Genomic DNA, 15,881 nt, shown 5'->3' with positions numbered 1-15,881 from the left:
AAATGATAGAGTGTACGCTCGCAATAGTAAAGAAGCGTCTAATAGCATTCCCCGTATTCAAAGAGGTCATCACCCTTCATCTGTGATGGTTTGGCTGGGAGTTTCTTATGCGGGCGTCACTAGTATGCATTTTTGTGAGAAAGGAGTAAAAACTAGTGCCAAAGTGTACCAAGACACGGTGTTGACTAATATTGTGAAACCACTATCCCATACGATGTTTCTAAACCAGCATTGGGTTTTCCAGCAGGACTCTGCTCCAGCCCATAAGGCAAAGTCTACACAAGCCTGGCTCGCCTCCAATAAAATCGACTTTATACGGCATGAAGATTGGCCCTCCTCTAGCCCAGATCTTAATCCTTTAGACTATAAAATATGGCAGTATTTAGAGGAAAAGGTGTGCTCAAAACCTCATGCAAATCTAGACTCGCTGAAAAAATCTCTTGCTACGAGATATGAAAGTGGTGCGTGAATCCATTGACGACTGGCCACGAAGACTTCAAGCCTGTGTAGATAATTATGGCGGTCATTTTGAATAAATGTTATACATTTAGATTCTCTAGTTTATAAGCTTTCAAACGCTGTACAAATTATACGGAATAAACTTAAACTTTTGATTTTATTTGATACTATGTATATGACAGAACTTATGAGCCGACTAGGTAGATGCTTAATGTTTATTTAAATTATTTGTTTTAGATTTGGTCTCAGTGGTACTACTCAACCATATTTAGGATATTAATTCGTTGATATAAACTTGTGGTATGGAAATAGTTATCTACTATACAAGCGCGAAATTAGCAACGAGTGGCGATAAATTCAAATACGACCGAAGGGTATATACCTATTCGCACGTGTATCGTACAACGATTTACAGTTCATATGGCCCATTAAACTTTCGACATACATATGCACGTAAAGTGCTCATTAGCTTAGTAGCACGATATCAACTGTAAAAATCATTAATTAACAAATTAATTAACAAGATAGTTAATAATGAAGTATTACATTTAGTATGTCGGGATATTGTTATTGGCTACCTTGTCGGGCCCACACTTGGCGCCGTCGGGCACGAGGCCGGGGTCCGCGTCGCTGAGCCCCAGGTCGATGATCACGGTGCGGCACGGGATGATTACACCTGCAACAATATACGACTATGTCAATGAGGGCTACCGCGTTTAATTTAGCCGCTAGGGGCGCTAGTGTAGATGGAGGTCTTTCAAAATGTCAAATGCATAGAAGTTTTGACGGTTTCAAGCTATTTTATCGGGAATTTGCGCTCCTTATTCATAATTATGGTAAATCTTTGTCCATCTTTGATTAATCATGGTAAACAACTGATTTTATAAAAATAAGCATAGATGAATTTTAAGATCTGTTTTTCTGGACCTACATCTACAGTGACGCCAACTGGTGACCACAGAAACGGTGGCCCTCATTTAGTTGATTTTTTTACCGCTTACCATCCCACACAGTACGGTAACGTCATACGTGTAGTCAGCCATATGAAATTTTCTTTTTAGATATTATCTATTAATTGTATAAACTAGGAGTTTATTTTCCTTCCGAAAATTGACCAAAAAAATTGTTGTGTGTGTACTATGCCTCACCCCAACATGTATGTAGCTGTAGGATATAATAGCATGTACGCGTTATTTTAACTTTTAACAGAATATATTCGTATTTAGACACCAACAGTCGTACCATTGACGCCCCACCTTACATGGCGACCCTGCCAGTGCGGCCTTGCGCTGAGAACACATCTCGTGCAGGCAATTAAAAGCAGTGAAAGTGAATAAATCGGCAGGACGATAAACAGTGAATTTAGAGAACTTGTGGTGAAATGACGGCTTTTTTTTGTGTGTGCTTTGGCAACACCCATGGCATGTGCATTTTGTGTGTTCACTGGCTGGCTACGCCCTTGTGACCTGGTGACGTGTTCTTGTTATGTTATGATAAAATATGAGTATAGGTACAACAGGTATATTAGTCACCGTTTGCATCACCTTATTATACAAACAGCAACATTTAACTGTCCATTGGTGGACTTTATGCCTTTTCTAATAAGGTTTACGTACAACGATACACCTGCAACTCACCGTTGTTGTTTATGAAGGTAGCCGTGAGTACTGCCGCGTTCTCCATGCCGAACTCGAGCCGCTCGTTAAGATGGCGACACTGCAGCATGCCGCACATGACGTCTTGCGGTGCACAGCGGCGGTAGATCTGGTTCACGCGGTCGTAGCCGCAATTGCCGTGGCTATAAAACGGAACAGTAAGTGATAATACATCAATTATAGATTATATTAGATTAGTGACATGTTTGAAAACCATTGTCTAAGTATGATTCGAATTGATTATACGAAGATATTTAACCATACATTTCGAGGCGATTATAATCGATAATGGCATATAAGAAGCGAAAACCTCGTACCATGTAAATGGCATTTAACAGCTTTAATTCAGTAGTAAACTAACTGTAACGTAACTACATTGCCTATTATTTAAAACAAGGTAGGTTAGTATATCTCTCAATTTGGCGCATTGGTTAATCCCAACGGGATCCTCAAAAACTCATGATGACCATCTTCTGTTATGAATGCAGTGTAAGGGTATAACTGAAACCAGGCCTATGGAACGGTAATAGTAGGTATTTGCGTTTTCTTTGAGAGATAAGTATCTGTTCGTAAGAACTATTATATAATCTGTGCTGAAACTACGGACGGAGTATAGGCGACAGAGTGAATCTAAACCTTAATGAATACTGAACACTGAACACTTACTCATCGCCCTTGATGTTGGAGTTATTGTAACACTTGTCGTCAGAGGAAGCGCCCGTGACGCCCCACAGCAGCCTGCACTGGTCCGTGTGGGACCGGCATGAACCCCGCACGCAGTAAGCCTGTAAAAAGATAACATTTAAATGAAAACTCTGAATTTACACTGATGAAGATCTATCAGCCGTCAGTACACTGAAGAAATTCTATTAGCCATAAATGTACATTAAAATATACACTGTTTCTATGGAATTTAAACCTCTCCTAAAACACAAAAAGTAATGCTACTTTTGTCTCGTTACATCATCGAACAACAAAAGAGACTCAACCCAGTTTAAAACATTACTAGATTGAAATTTCCTTAGCAAAAAATGTGTATACGTTGGGTGGTACGACGCTATACTTGTGACAGTATTCTACTAACATCAGCCAATTGTGAACATTGCTGTCTTATTTTAATAGTGTTTTATGACGTTATTCATAAACGAGTTACTGGCCTGAATTAGCTAAGAATCGTTTGTCTTTATCTGTCATTTTGACTTATGTATTTGTAAGAAAGGGATAAAGCATAATTGAACTAAATCAGGCCCGTAAAGTTTATTGAATAAGGTGGTTAGAGTTTACCTGGTCTCTCCCGCATGGCGTGGCGTCCATCTTGTGAACGTCATGAGGACAGAACTGCGAATGTCCGCTGCAGTACTCGGGCAGGTCACACTCGCGGTCGGCGGCGCGGCATTCTGTACCCGCTGCTTTGGGACGACACGTCTGGAAAACAAGTTGGTACAATTAATATTATTAATATTTAACAAAATGTAACAACAAATCGACAGCTCCACTCGCTTTCACAAACGTTATTTTTTTCAAGTTTAAAAGTAAAGATTTGGTGGAGGATCGATTGTCTACACTAACTTTACATTATGTGTTTTAATATTTACGCAGACAAACTTTAAAGTGACTTGAGATGGGATAAAATACTGCAATAGGGTGGTTGACACATGTTGAATTTTATAATTAAATCTAGTTCAATTTTGTGACTTTTGTATTGCTTTAATAAGACAATGGGTCCCATATAAACATTTGAACCTCAAAACAAATCTGATCGACTGATTATTATTCACAACGACGGGACTTAACCGCGTAAAATAAGTTTTAAATTTACCTCCGACGTTTCGAGGACGGCGTTGTCCCCGTGGTCTCGGAGAAGACTAGTAAGTCTAGTAACGTCGTTGTGAATAATAATGAGTAAAAATCGTGAAAGTTTAAATCAGTGTAATCGACTGATATCATTAAAAAAATTGTCAAATACCCAATTACGTTTGACGCGTAGTTTCTCAACCAGACTAAAGGTTACCGATACTCATTAGTTTGAGAGTCAGTTTAAATAAGAAGATTGATATGAGCAACTTACCGTGAGATCACAGCACTGTCCGTGGCCACAAGTAGCATTAGCCCGTAGAGTACAGTCGGGTTTACAACAAGCAGTGCAGGCGTTGCGGTCGCTGTCCTCAGGAGCGTACGCGCCGGGAGCGGTGCCGCAGTCGCACTGTTCGCCTTCTTCCAGGAATCCGTTGCCGCAGGTCGGCGATTCAGCCAGCTGCTTGGGTTTGTTTCTGGAAATTACAAAAATCTAACTATTTGTTTGTCATTTGTAATCTTTAAACCCCTAGCTAAGATCACAATCGTTTGCGTTATGATATCGAAACGCTTTGTCTCTCTATCACACTTCCATATTAGTGCGTTTCGTCAGTAAAGTGCGGGTGCCAGACTTTGACCATCATTTGTGACTTTTGTATTGCTTTAAGGAAATGGGTCCCATATAAACATTTGATCTTCAAAACAAACCTGATCGACTGATACCATTAATTTAAAAAAAACAGGCCAAGTGCGAGTCGGACTCGCGCACCGAGGGTTCCGTACTTTTTAGTTTTTGTTGTTATAGCGGCAACAGAAATACATCATCTGTGAAAATTTCAACTGTCTAGCTATCACGGTTCATGAGATATAGCCTGGTGACAGACAGACAGACAGACGGACAGTGGAGTCTTAGTAATAGGGTCCCGTTTTCACCCTTTGGGTACGGAACCCTAAAAATGTCAAATACATTTTTGTATTAATTGTCATAAATAGGCTTACCTCAGACAGTAGTCCATGCCTCTCTCAAAAGACAAGGCCAGGGATTTGAGACTGCAAGAAGACCAGTGCACCGGCGTCACCGAGGTACTCGAGGGACTCATAATGCATTTCTTGTCTGGACACTCGCAGTCCGGTTCCTGTGGAAATAGAATGATACTGTCATGGAAATCTATCTGAAACACTAAAATATAAAGCACAAATAGTTTTCAGTTATTTTAAAATGAGTCATTCATGTAATTTTAGTCTAATCGCTCATCATGTTCGCCGTAGATGTTGCTCCAATTGAAGATCCTCGAAACTGATCGAAAGTCGAAACATATCGAGTAATAATAGTAGACTAAGATTACACGAGTGACCCCGTTGAAAACGATTTCAAGTCTTTATTTCACGGCGGTTTTATAGTTAAAACTATGTTGTTGGTGTTCCCAAAACACTAGTTAAAACATTTTTTTTAGGTATAACTTGTGTAAAATTAAAAAAAGTAAATTAATGTTTAACAAGCAGAAACGTCTGCGAACGATGCTTGACTATGGATGAGGTCTTGGTGGTTGAGTTGGGAGAGCGCTGGAGTATCGATCCAGAGGCCGTGAGTTCAAGTCTCACCCAAGGCAGTATTTTTTCCACTTTTAAATTTATTCTAAGCTAAATGCCCGAGTAAGCTTCATAAACACATTTGTACTACTTGCAGGCGATCACCGTGACGTCGGGACATATTGTTGGTCGGACTCCAAAAAGGTACTCGCTTCAGACCAGGATCTCTAGAACTGTGGTGTACAAAGTTTCCATAATTGTTAGACCGCAGTTTGACTTCCTACTTGTAGTGGTGTTCACGCTTCAAGGAAGCCTATTGGGGTCACAATTCTGGACTAGTATAGAGATTAATACCTGGTCATGCTCCATGCCAAAATTGTGTCCCATCTCGTGCGCGATTGTCATGGCCACGAGTCCTATAACGCGTGAATGGTTGGTGGCGACTCCGGCTGAGTAGTTGTAGGAACACATGAACCCCTTGAGGGCTTTACCGACCACGCCGGCTTTGAAGTTCTGGCGGCTGTGGAAGGGTTGAACTGTTTATATATGTGATTGTAAAGTTTAAAAATATGGTCTGTTGCGATATGACACGAGTGTTGAGTTCATATAAACTTCTTAATGTATAAGAACATAATGATTTACATTATTACGATTTAAAAACAATGAATATCAAATAATGCTAAAATTCGCCTAAAAATTTTAATAGAACATACCTATACGAAGTCAATAAACGCTGAATATCTAAATACATTTTATAAAGAAATGTTTAAGCGCTAGGTATCAATTTATCTAAACAATGTAATTAAAAGTTTTGAACGATTCACGGTTAGTTTCACTAGACTTATATTGACCGGGATATAGACCACCCGTCACCCGTGAACAATAAGATGCATGTAACGGCGTCGAAATATCGGGAGCTCAAAACCAATACAAAAGGTAATCATGGTCTATATCCTATAATATAAGTCTAATGTAATTTAAAAAAAATGGTGTGGTTTAGAAAAAAAAAAACATTTTACAAATATAGAACTCCCCACATTTAAAAGGCCCACATTGTAAATTTTTATGTTTTTGACTGTGCAAATACTGGATCTTTTTAATGTCGAATTATTTACCTCTGACCTGCGTTTCCTTTGCAAAACAACAGATTACCAATATTACACTCACAAATGGGGCTTCGTGTAGTCGTAGTGAAATTCTTCTTTTTTGATGAACCGAGTTACCCTGCGGTGAGATTAAATGGCTGAAAGACTATGCGTTAAACATCCCAAGCAGCTACTAATTGACATGCAACATCTATAAACAATCACCAATACCGTTAGGAGGATATTAGAAAATAATAGGTGAAAAATGCACTTTGTGCTTAAGTTTGCACGTAAAATATGCTCAAGGGATGTCACCATTAAATAATGTTTGGAAAGGTATAGAAAAGTCAAGTAAGTATGTGGAAAACGATTTTTCTTCGTGGGTGTTGTGTTAGATGTTTGTAAAAATAAGTGGCTATGGGTAGTTGGGTAGCATTCGACAGTCGTCTGTATGGCAAACAGATTGGTATTGGTATTCAGAATGGCAGTGTGAAGCATGCGACTTATTTTCTTATTATTATCTAATTAAAGTCTCAAAGTAATTCCAAATACCATAAAATTATTTGTGAGTAGCAGTTAAAGAAAAGTGGTTCTAACACCTCATGACCAGAACAATTGAAAAAGTGGACTCTCGCCACCAACCTCGCACTTAAGGGGCCCCGTAAAGCTAACCTTTTTAATATCTTGGCAATAAACATTGAGAAAAAAGGGTCTCGCACACACAACTTCGCCCACGGCTAATCCTTGTTGTTTTAGCATTAGAATAAACTTCGCAGAAGTAAGCTTGTGGTTCCAAATCGTGCACTTTTTGCGATAATATTATTGACCATGCTACATTTGATTATTTTTATTAACAATTAAAGAGCCTGATAAAAACTGCACGCTTACTTTAGTAGACTACTTTCTAATGCTAAAAAACGAAGTATAGATTAGTTTACACTACGCCGCTGTTCACACGTCCAGTATAATCAATGAATTGCCTGAACCCAAACCCAAAAGCACTACAGCTTTGTGACTTACATGCAATGTGAAAAATTGTAAACATACCATAAGACGAGAAGAGTTGAGTATCTCTGTCGATGAAGATATTTCTTTAAATACCACATTATGTTCTACTTTAGGACTTACGTAAGCAGTTGAGCGTTGTCGTTAGGTATCCTAGTGACTAGTACAGTCTTCCGATAGTGTAGGAACTTGTTGAGTGTGGCGTCTCCGTCCTCTTCTAGCACGATTTCGTCGTTTTCTGACCATATCTCTACGCCCACGAGCGCTATGAAGATGTTCAAAGGTGCGTACACCTGAAAGCATTAATCTATAGTTAATTAGTTACCGTCAACAATGTGTACCAAGAACACCATAGGGTATTCAATTTTTTTTTTATTCAAACAAAATTTATACAGTCTGACAGGTCAGGATAGGATTTGTTTGCTCCTTAATCAAAAAAAGATCACTCCCCCCCCAGGTTCAAGGCAAATCTTCAGAGAAGCTGTAGAACTCTTACAGAATTTATGATATTAGCGAGATCCTTCATCTGCCGATGGACCAGCTGCAGGTCTCCGCCGCTGGCGAGGAACTCCCCGTGGTCGACCACCAACACGAGCTCCACGTAGCGCGAGCGACGGTCCGCGTTGTACGGCTCTCGGACTAGCGTGTCTTCGTAGGTGTCGCGTTTGTACTGGAATTAAGTTGATGAATTTTAAGAGAGGTTCATCTAAGGACTCCAATGCCTAGGTACTGAAGGAAGTTTTTGAATGTTGGTGCCTGAGCCAGATTTGATGCGGTTATTTTTATCGGAAATCTTCTTCGCAGCTGTGTCGCCTTAGGTATTCTATTTCGTTCACAGTGTTAGTGAATTTAACACCTATTTTTTAAATGGCTGTTGGAAAAGCCAACAAGTAATTAACTGTTTTTTTAATAACCTTCAATATTTTACGAGGTGAATATATAGGTCATACTGAGCAACTTTTACTATGGGACCCCAACCCCGAAATCACTAAAAAAAATTATATTTCATACATTCTGGCTGATATTTACTATGGGATTCGATTTTTTTTCGCGATTTCGGGATTAGTCCCATAGTAAAAGTTGCTCAGTATTACCTATATATTCATGTCGTAAAATATTGCAGGCTATTAAGAAAACACCCGGTATGTTTACATTTTTCGCCTTATTAGAAAGGAATAAGGTGCAAAAGTGTACACATATGTTTGACGTCGACATAGGATGAGCATGTTTGGCCTTTAAGATCTAAACAGAATTTAACCGACTGGATAAAATAAGAGAATAGTCCTTTTCAGATGGACTCACCCGACTAACTCTGGACCTCTTCCGTGCTAGTTCTTCAGTCCGCTGCTGGAACAACATGGGATCGTAGCTGGAGTTGTGTGTGGTGCCGCCTTCGTAGCCACAGCGGTGCTCTTTCGCCAGGTGTTCGTGGGAATACAGGAAGTGATCCGCGTTTATGTCGTTGTCTGAAATAAAAATAAAAGTAATAAATTGTAACAAGAACCTCGGTTCTTCGATGCCTCATGCGACAGCTCGCTCGCTTCAAAAAGGTAATGTTGCAGACTTTCTTGGTGTCTCTGTTTCTGTTCAGTAGCTAAATCTGAATTGATAACCACAGTCAAGTGTAACAAACTGACGATCATTGCATACCTAAATAAATGTTGAAATCTCAGTAAGGATTCAGTGACAATTTGTATAGTAGAGCCTTAACGCCTCCAAGAATCAGGAGTGATTATATCATTTATATCTTCTCTCTTTGTCAGTTTATTAAGGCTAAAGAACGTCATCATATCAAATCTAAATATTTAAGGCTAAGTGGAACTAGATTGTACCTAGGTTATTAACTTTTGTGGCATCCTTTCGTCGCCTATGAACTTTGCCTCTGCTTCTATTTCCGTTCACCACAATACAGTCAAAGTCTTAAAAGTATGGGTTTAAGCATTGACGTAGAAATGAATGAAAGACTGACCGTGCAGGTTCAATGTACCGCAGCTGCCGTCCATCGTAGATGACGCCCTTTACCCCGTAAAAGGTTGATACCGCGGCCCATGAGCGTGGCTTGCCTCGCACACGTTCGGAGTACTGGCATATATCTAGGTCATGTTTGTATGTAAGACTGACCGTGTGCTGGGTCGATGTACCGCATCTGCCGTCCATTGTAGATGTGACGCCTTTAACCCCGTGGCAGGTTGACACCGCGGCCCATGAGCCGGGCTTGCCTCGCACACGTCCGGAGTACTGGCATATATTTAGGTCGTGTTTGTATGTAAGACTGACCGTGTGCTGGTTCGATGTACCGCATCTGCCGTCCATCGTAGATGACGCCCTTCACCCCGTGGCAGGTTGATACCGCCGCCCATGAGCGTGGCTTGCCTCGCACACGTCCGGAGTACTGGCATATATCTAGGTCCTGGAATCACGTGAAGTGTGATTTAGCTAATGGTTCGAATAGTTAAATAAGTATAGCTTAATGTATGCTTGTAAGAGATGTTTCCTTCAATTGAATGCCCACCTCTTTCTCCGGCACTTGAACCCTAGTCCGGCCATTCTGCTGGTAGCTCAGCGAGTGTCCCCGTGGCACCAGCGCCTCGTTCAGTCGCAGATCTAACTCGTGCTCTTCACCGTCTATGCTTACTGTTAATGTCACCTCGCGATGATGTGAACCCGTCTGAAACGTAAAAAAATATGTTAAATAACCATCAGTCCTAGTAGCCAACCAGTCCAAGAGGCATAAGTTACAATTTTACAGATGTAAACAGGCGCCTGTTTCACGACGCTGTCAATTGTCGTCTGTTATGGACAATTCTCCGTTTAATAAATATTAGAGAATGGATTTCCTTTGATAAAAGCAAAGATAGATATAACTCCGTAATAGATGGATACAGTCTAAGGAAAAAACGTGCCTTGAAAATCACGAAAATTTGATTCTCGATCAGATGGCGCCACTAGTTTTGGCCTGCTCTCGTATAAAGGGCGTTGACGGCTTCGTTTGTTATTTATATTTTATCGCATATCCGTTGAAGAACATGGGTCAAAATCATATAAAAATATTGTCTTCGGTTACCGCGATAGTTACTCATGAAATAAAACTATGAAAACGGATTATATCGCGTATATTGAACTTATAATACATAATAAACGCTTATAATATACGCGAAATAATCCGTTTTCATAGTTTTATTTCATATAAAAATAATTAATGCAAATAAAAAAACATTTATCCATATTTAAATACATTTGAACGTATTTCTATAAATCTTCATTTTTAATTTTAAAGTATGTCGATAGATGGCAGTGAATTTACAGTGGTTACAAAATTTACTATGACAGTACCGCTCTATCTTATTATATCCTCATTGATAAAAGGGAAGTACAAATCAAAAGAAAGAGAAGTTGGAGAAACGCAAGCTACTTCTTATTAAGGAAAACTTTGAATAGCTACCGGATTACATCCGATCATCCGAATTACAAGAAGACGGCGGGTCATAAAAATAGTTATTTATATACATACCTTTATCTCAAATTTACGTAGGTAGGTATTTCTAAAGGAACTGTTGAATACTTTTTTAATACTACGTCGGTGGCAAACAAGCATACTGCCCGCCTGATAGTAAGATGTCTCCGTAGCCTATGGACGCCTGCAACTCCAGAGGTGTTACATTTACATGCGCGTTGCCGAGCCTAACACTCCGCACCCTCGTTGAGCACTGGCAACCGTACTCACCGGCAGGAACACAACACTATGAGTAGGGTCTAATGTTATTTGGCTGCGGTTTTCTGTAAGGTGGAGGTACCAGGTACCTACTTCCCCAGTTGGGCACGGTTCTAGATCCGATGACATCCGCTGTGCTGTGCTGTGCCCTACCACACAAAGCGAGATTACTTACATTCACAGTGCCCATGTACCTCTCTTTTGGACATAGTTTAAGGACATACCCTGGTCCCCTATTTAAAACAATTTCATTGGAACTACTTAATGTACTAACCTCGTCTTGTGTCGTCGTAATTTCTCTTTTCGTCCTAGTGTGGTGAAATTTCGGCCTAACTATACTATGTTTACTGAAGTCTGAAGAGGGATCTGCAACAATACAGAAATTAATTATTAGAAGGAGTTTGACTATTGTCGAACCGAACCGTAAGAAAAATAACGTACAACATATAACAATAAGATGTACTTGTATAAAACGTACGATTGACATCCTTTATTGGAGGAAGGGTTACGTTTTTCTTATAACTAGCTGATTATAGTGAATGGATGGTAACTTCAATCTTATTTTGTGTCAACAGTCAATGGAGATGGTGACTTTATTTAAAATGCACTTGTAATTCTTTTTAATAGTGAGTCTTTATTTTAACAATAGTTAAATAGTAATGGTCGCGGCAGTTCGGTGGTTGCGGGCGGCACAGGATCGGTCGGAGTGGCGAGCCTTGGGGGAGGCCTATGTCCAGCAGTGGACGTCTATCGGCTGACATGATGATGATGATGAAATAGTAATGATTAACAACATGTAAGGAAACTTTTATAGCGACATCATAAATGCAAATGTAGTAGGAAATGGCCGTTGCCAAGAAAGAAAATGAATCAGAATCATGAGACATCGTAACTTACTAAGCAGCAGGAAATACAAAGATATTCTTTGTATCTCCTAAAGTAATATTTCACATAATACTTGGTAACCTTGTTTGGACTATGCTTTTTTTACAAACTTATCGTGTGGGTATTGTATCTATATAACTAACAATGTGTATGCGCACCTTAATAATACTTAGACTCTAAGGTTGCTAAGTGTGCGTCTTATTGTTCTATTGTTTTATATGCATTTGTACAATCCTATCCCCTTATAACCTTTGAAAGTATTGAGTCAGTTGACGTGAATAATAGATTAATAAATAACCCAGAAGAAATAGCAGAAGCATTCAACAACCATTTTCTGAATGTGACTTCGGGTAAATCATCTAAAAAGCCGAATACAGGTAACATAACACCTGTAAGCGGTAGTATTTTCATCGCTCCTTGTACCGCGGATGAAGTAATTAAACACATAAAATCACTTAATAATACAAAAGCCGTAGGTTTTGATGGCATATCAACTCAAATCATAAAATTAAGTGCAAATCTTATAGCTCCTATACTAGCACATATGATAAATGAGTCATTTAGTCAGGGGAAATTTCCCACAAAATTAAAACAGTCAATAGTAAAACCGTTATATAAAAAAGATAACAAGGAAAATATGAATAATTATCGGCCTATTACACTTATTTCGATCTTTTCCAAAATTTATGAAAAAGCAATGCATCACAGAATTACGGAATTTTGTAATAGGCATAAACTTATGTCTGAGGAGCAAAACGGCTTTCAAAAAGGAAAATCAACTGCTTTAGCTTGCTATTCATTAATAAGAAATATAACTGAAGAGATAGATAAGGGTAAACATTTAACAGGTGTTTTTTTCGACATGAGCAAAGCGTTTGATTTTGTGAATCATCATATTTTGTTGACTAAGTGTGAAAAATATGGACTAAGAGGAAATGCTTTAGAATGGCTCCAAAGCTACCTTTCACGACGAGAACAGTGTGTAGAGTTAAGCAGAATAGACGAAAATAATGAAGTAAGTTGTGTGTGTTACAGCGTGGTTAGTCAAACGGCGATGAGAAGGGCTGTCTGTTGTATGACGCGATCATGTGCCATCTTTGTACACGGTTGCGTCTTCTTTGCACAAACACACAGCCTCTGTGTCATTATACGTCGTTGTCCGGCAGACGGCGGGTCGCGAGACGGGCCGATGCATGTCGGTGGCTGCGATGCAGGCGCTGCACCGGCTGCGCGAGTGCCGGCTGCTGTGCGACGCGATCGTGCGTGCCGACGATGGCGCCGCGTTTCCCGTCCACCGCGCCATATTGTCGGCCTGCAGTCCCTACTTTCTGTGAGTGGCTCAGTAAAGTCTGCTAGTTTTCTTTAGATGCAGGTAAAGAAGGTAAGTGGGGCATTATCGTCCGCGACATCCATTATTATTTTTGTAAACAAGACTTTTTTGCGTATAATTAAGTTTTAAAATTACCTCTAACGTTTCGAGGACGGGCATTGTCCCTGTGGTCTCGGAGAAGACTGGCTAAAGATGACATCAACATTTTCTAGCTGCGCGTTTGTCGCCGCAGCGTCTTACGAGCGAACAACTCGCGAACGCGAAGCGAAGCGGCGCGGCGCGGCGGGCCCACGGCGTTCGCGTTCGCAACGAGGACACTTAATGATTGATGAGATATCAAAGGATTCAAAGGAGTCCCCCGCGGCATCACTTCGCTTCGCGTTCGCGTGTTGTTCGCCTACGTAGTACGCTGCGTTAGCCAGTCTTCTCCGAGACCACATGTTTTACTAACTAATAATAATTATGTCACTGTAACTGTGTACTCCTGAAAGTTTAAATCAGTGTTACCTGAATTTAACATGGAGTGAAAGTGAAGGAAGCGAAAGGGTCGTAGCAAGTGGAAATCCGGGGTCTCTGCCTACCCCTTCGGGAAATAGGCGTGATTATATGTATGTATATTTTGTTAAATAAAAAAACATTGTTACGCCTTGTACCATACCAACCTTACAAGACCTACCTACAAGCCCCCCCCCCCCCAATTGCGTTACGTATAATGTCAACGCCCCCTTACAACTACAAAATTAATTTGAACAGGGCTCTGTTCACGACGACGCTACACTCCCGCGAGCAGAGCGATGTCCTGATCTCCGGCGTCCGCTCCGAGATACTGCTCCTCCTCATTGAGTACGCCTACCTCCGGCGCATCGACGTCACTGACGGCAACGTCCACGAACTCCTCATGACTGCTGACTTCCTTGCGTTCCTTGGTGTGCTGCAAATCTGCTGCGATCATCTCCGCACCTCGCTTAACCCTAGGAACTGCCTCGGGATCATGACGTTTGCCAGGTAAGTGACATCAATACGATCTTTGAGACCCTGCTCCTCATCGAGTACGCTTACATTGGACGCATTGACGTCACCGATGCTAACGTCCACGAGCTCCTCATGAATGCGCACTTTTTACTCTTTCTTGGTGTGCTGCAAATCTGCTGCGATTTTCTCCGCACCTCGCTTAACCCTAGGTACTGCCTCGGAATCATGACGTTTGTTAGGTATGTGATCGACAACAACACAATCAGCAGTTTCAAGATCCATCTCATGGAGTACGCGTGCTCGCGGCGCATCGGCCTCACTGATGGCAACGAGGAGTTCACCTCATGACAGCGGATTTCCTTGTGTTCATTCATGTTTGTAAATATTTTAAATACCTATAGTTGTTAGTCTGTATAGTTAAGGCATAAAAAAAAAAGTTTTTGCATGCTTATTATTAGCTAAGTGTGTGATCTAATTTTACATATTATGACCATGAATGTTACCACACTTAATGCAAATAAATATATTTCATTTCATTTCATTTCATTTCATTTCATTTCCTTCTGTTAGCTACTTTAGCACACACTGCAATTAAAACTGGCAGTTTTGTATGGAAATTGTCATAGAGAGTATTCATTCCTTTTGCGTTATTCACACGCAACTTATACCAGTTATAGCTACTTATTTACGGGTGGTTTGCACCCATTATTAATTTGATTATGGGTATCCTTTTTTTCTCTAACTAAAAAAAAGTGCTCAACTGTAAGGTAAGCTGGCGGAAATGGAGTTCTTCGTACGGTTCGTCATTGCGACCTATACTATAAAATTAAACAAAAGGCGGATATTAATATGTCAATGCGAAAAAGATAACTTATACCAAGGATCAGCTGTGTGTTAGGTATGTTTATCAAAAGGTCATAGTAATTGTTAATTGATTGTATTAGTCCTTGCTATAATCATGTATATATTTACAAAGCTCAAAAACAGGAACAGGAATGCAGGAAACAAATATCCTGCGAGCTGTCATTTCCTTTTGCATGTTTACGCCGTTTGCCACAGGATATGTAGGTCGTACGGAGATCTAATTTGTCTTTTCTGATGTACCCGAAATTTAGATAATAATAAAAGCTTTAATTGAAATACCACCAGATCAGTTTTAATTAAAGCCTAGACTATATTGGGAGTGTCCTTAAAGCTTGTACATATAATAAATATAGCTATTTATGCAACAAGTGCGGAAATCATCTTTACGCACGTGTGTCATACAATGTTTTACTATGCATTGTGCGAGTAAATAAAAAAAACATATAATGGCAAATAAGTTTAATTATTAAAAAATCGAAAACAAAAAGCACTAGTGCGGAAAAGTGCTCTTTTCCGCACTAGTGCGAGAAAGTAGCACCATAATATGGACTGTAAAAAAAAATTGAAAACAAAATGCACTAGTGCGGAAA

The 15,881-nt window shown here is 40.0% G+C and overlaps 3 protein-coding genes across 4 annotated transcripts in view; 1 reads left to right on the top strand and 2 right to left on the bottom strand.

The window, feature by feature from the left end:
- LOC134750558 (probable small nuclear ribonucleoprotein Sm D2) overlaps nt 1–15,881 on the bottom strand; it is a 119,115-nt gene that overhangs the window by 19,068 nt on the left and 84,166 nt on the right. The window lies entirely within an intron of this gene.
- LOC134750469 (disintegrin and metalloproteinase domain-containing protein 12-like) overlaps nt 1–15,881 on the bottom strand; it is a 96,384-nt gene that overhangs the window by 12,931 nt on the left and 67,572 nt on the right. Inside the window, exons 2-15 of one of the 2 annotated variants that reach the window (XM_063685629.1) lie at nt 11,515–11,606; nt 10,041–10,196; nt 9,806–9,938; nt 8,831–8,994; nt 8,025–8,198; nt 7,652–7,821; nt 6,606–6,662; nt 5,793–5,958; nt 4,908–5,044; nt 4,183–4,384; nt 3,399–3,539; nt 2,781–2,899; nt 2,097–2,257; nt 1,038–1,135 (exon numbers count right to left, since the gene is read on the bottom strand). In XM_063685629.1, coding sequence (XP_063541699.1) covers nt 1,038–1,135; nt 2,097–2,257; nt 2,781–2,899; nt 3,399–3,539; nt 4,183–4,384; nt 4,908–5,044; nt 5,793–5,958; nt 6,606–6,662; nt 7,652–7,821; nt 8,025–8,198; nt 8,831–8,994; nt 9,806–9,938; nt 10,041–10,196; nt 11,515–11,606 — 1,970 coding nt within the window. The remainder of the gene's footprint in view (nt 1–1,037; nt 1,136–2,096; nt 2,258–2,780; nt 2,900–3,398; nt 3,540–4,182; nt 4,385–4,907; nt 5,045–5,792; nt 5,959–6,605; nt 6,663–7,651; nt 7,822–8,024; nt 8,199–8,830; nt 8,995–9,805; nt 9,939–10,040; nt 10,197–11,514; nt 11,607–15,881) is intronic. The other variant, XM_063685630.1, reaches the window with a different exon arrangement.
- LOC134750742 (kelch-like protein 3) lies at nt 13,071–14,464 on the top strand. The gene is made up of 3 exons (XM_063685984.1): nt 13,071–13,103; nt 13,292–13,455; nt 14,209–14,464. Exons 1-3 carry the CDS (start codon nt 13,071–13,073, stop codon nt 14,462–14,464), a joined length of 453 nt encoding a protein of 150 aa, XP_063542054.1.

This window comes from Cydia strobilella, chromosome 20, assembly GCF_947568885.1.
Source record: "Cydia strobilella chromosome 20, ilCydStro3.1, whole genome shotgun sequence".
Classification (NCBI taxonomy): Eukaryota; Metazoa; Arthropoda; class Insecta; order Lepidoptera; family Tortricidae; genus Cydia; species Cydia strobilella.
Note: the sequence above shows the minus strand (reverse complement) of the source record. Positions and strands in the feature narration are given on the sequence as shown.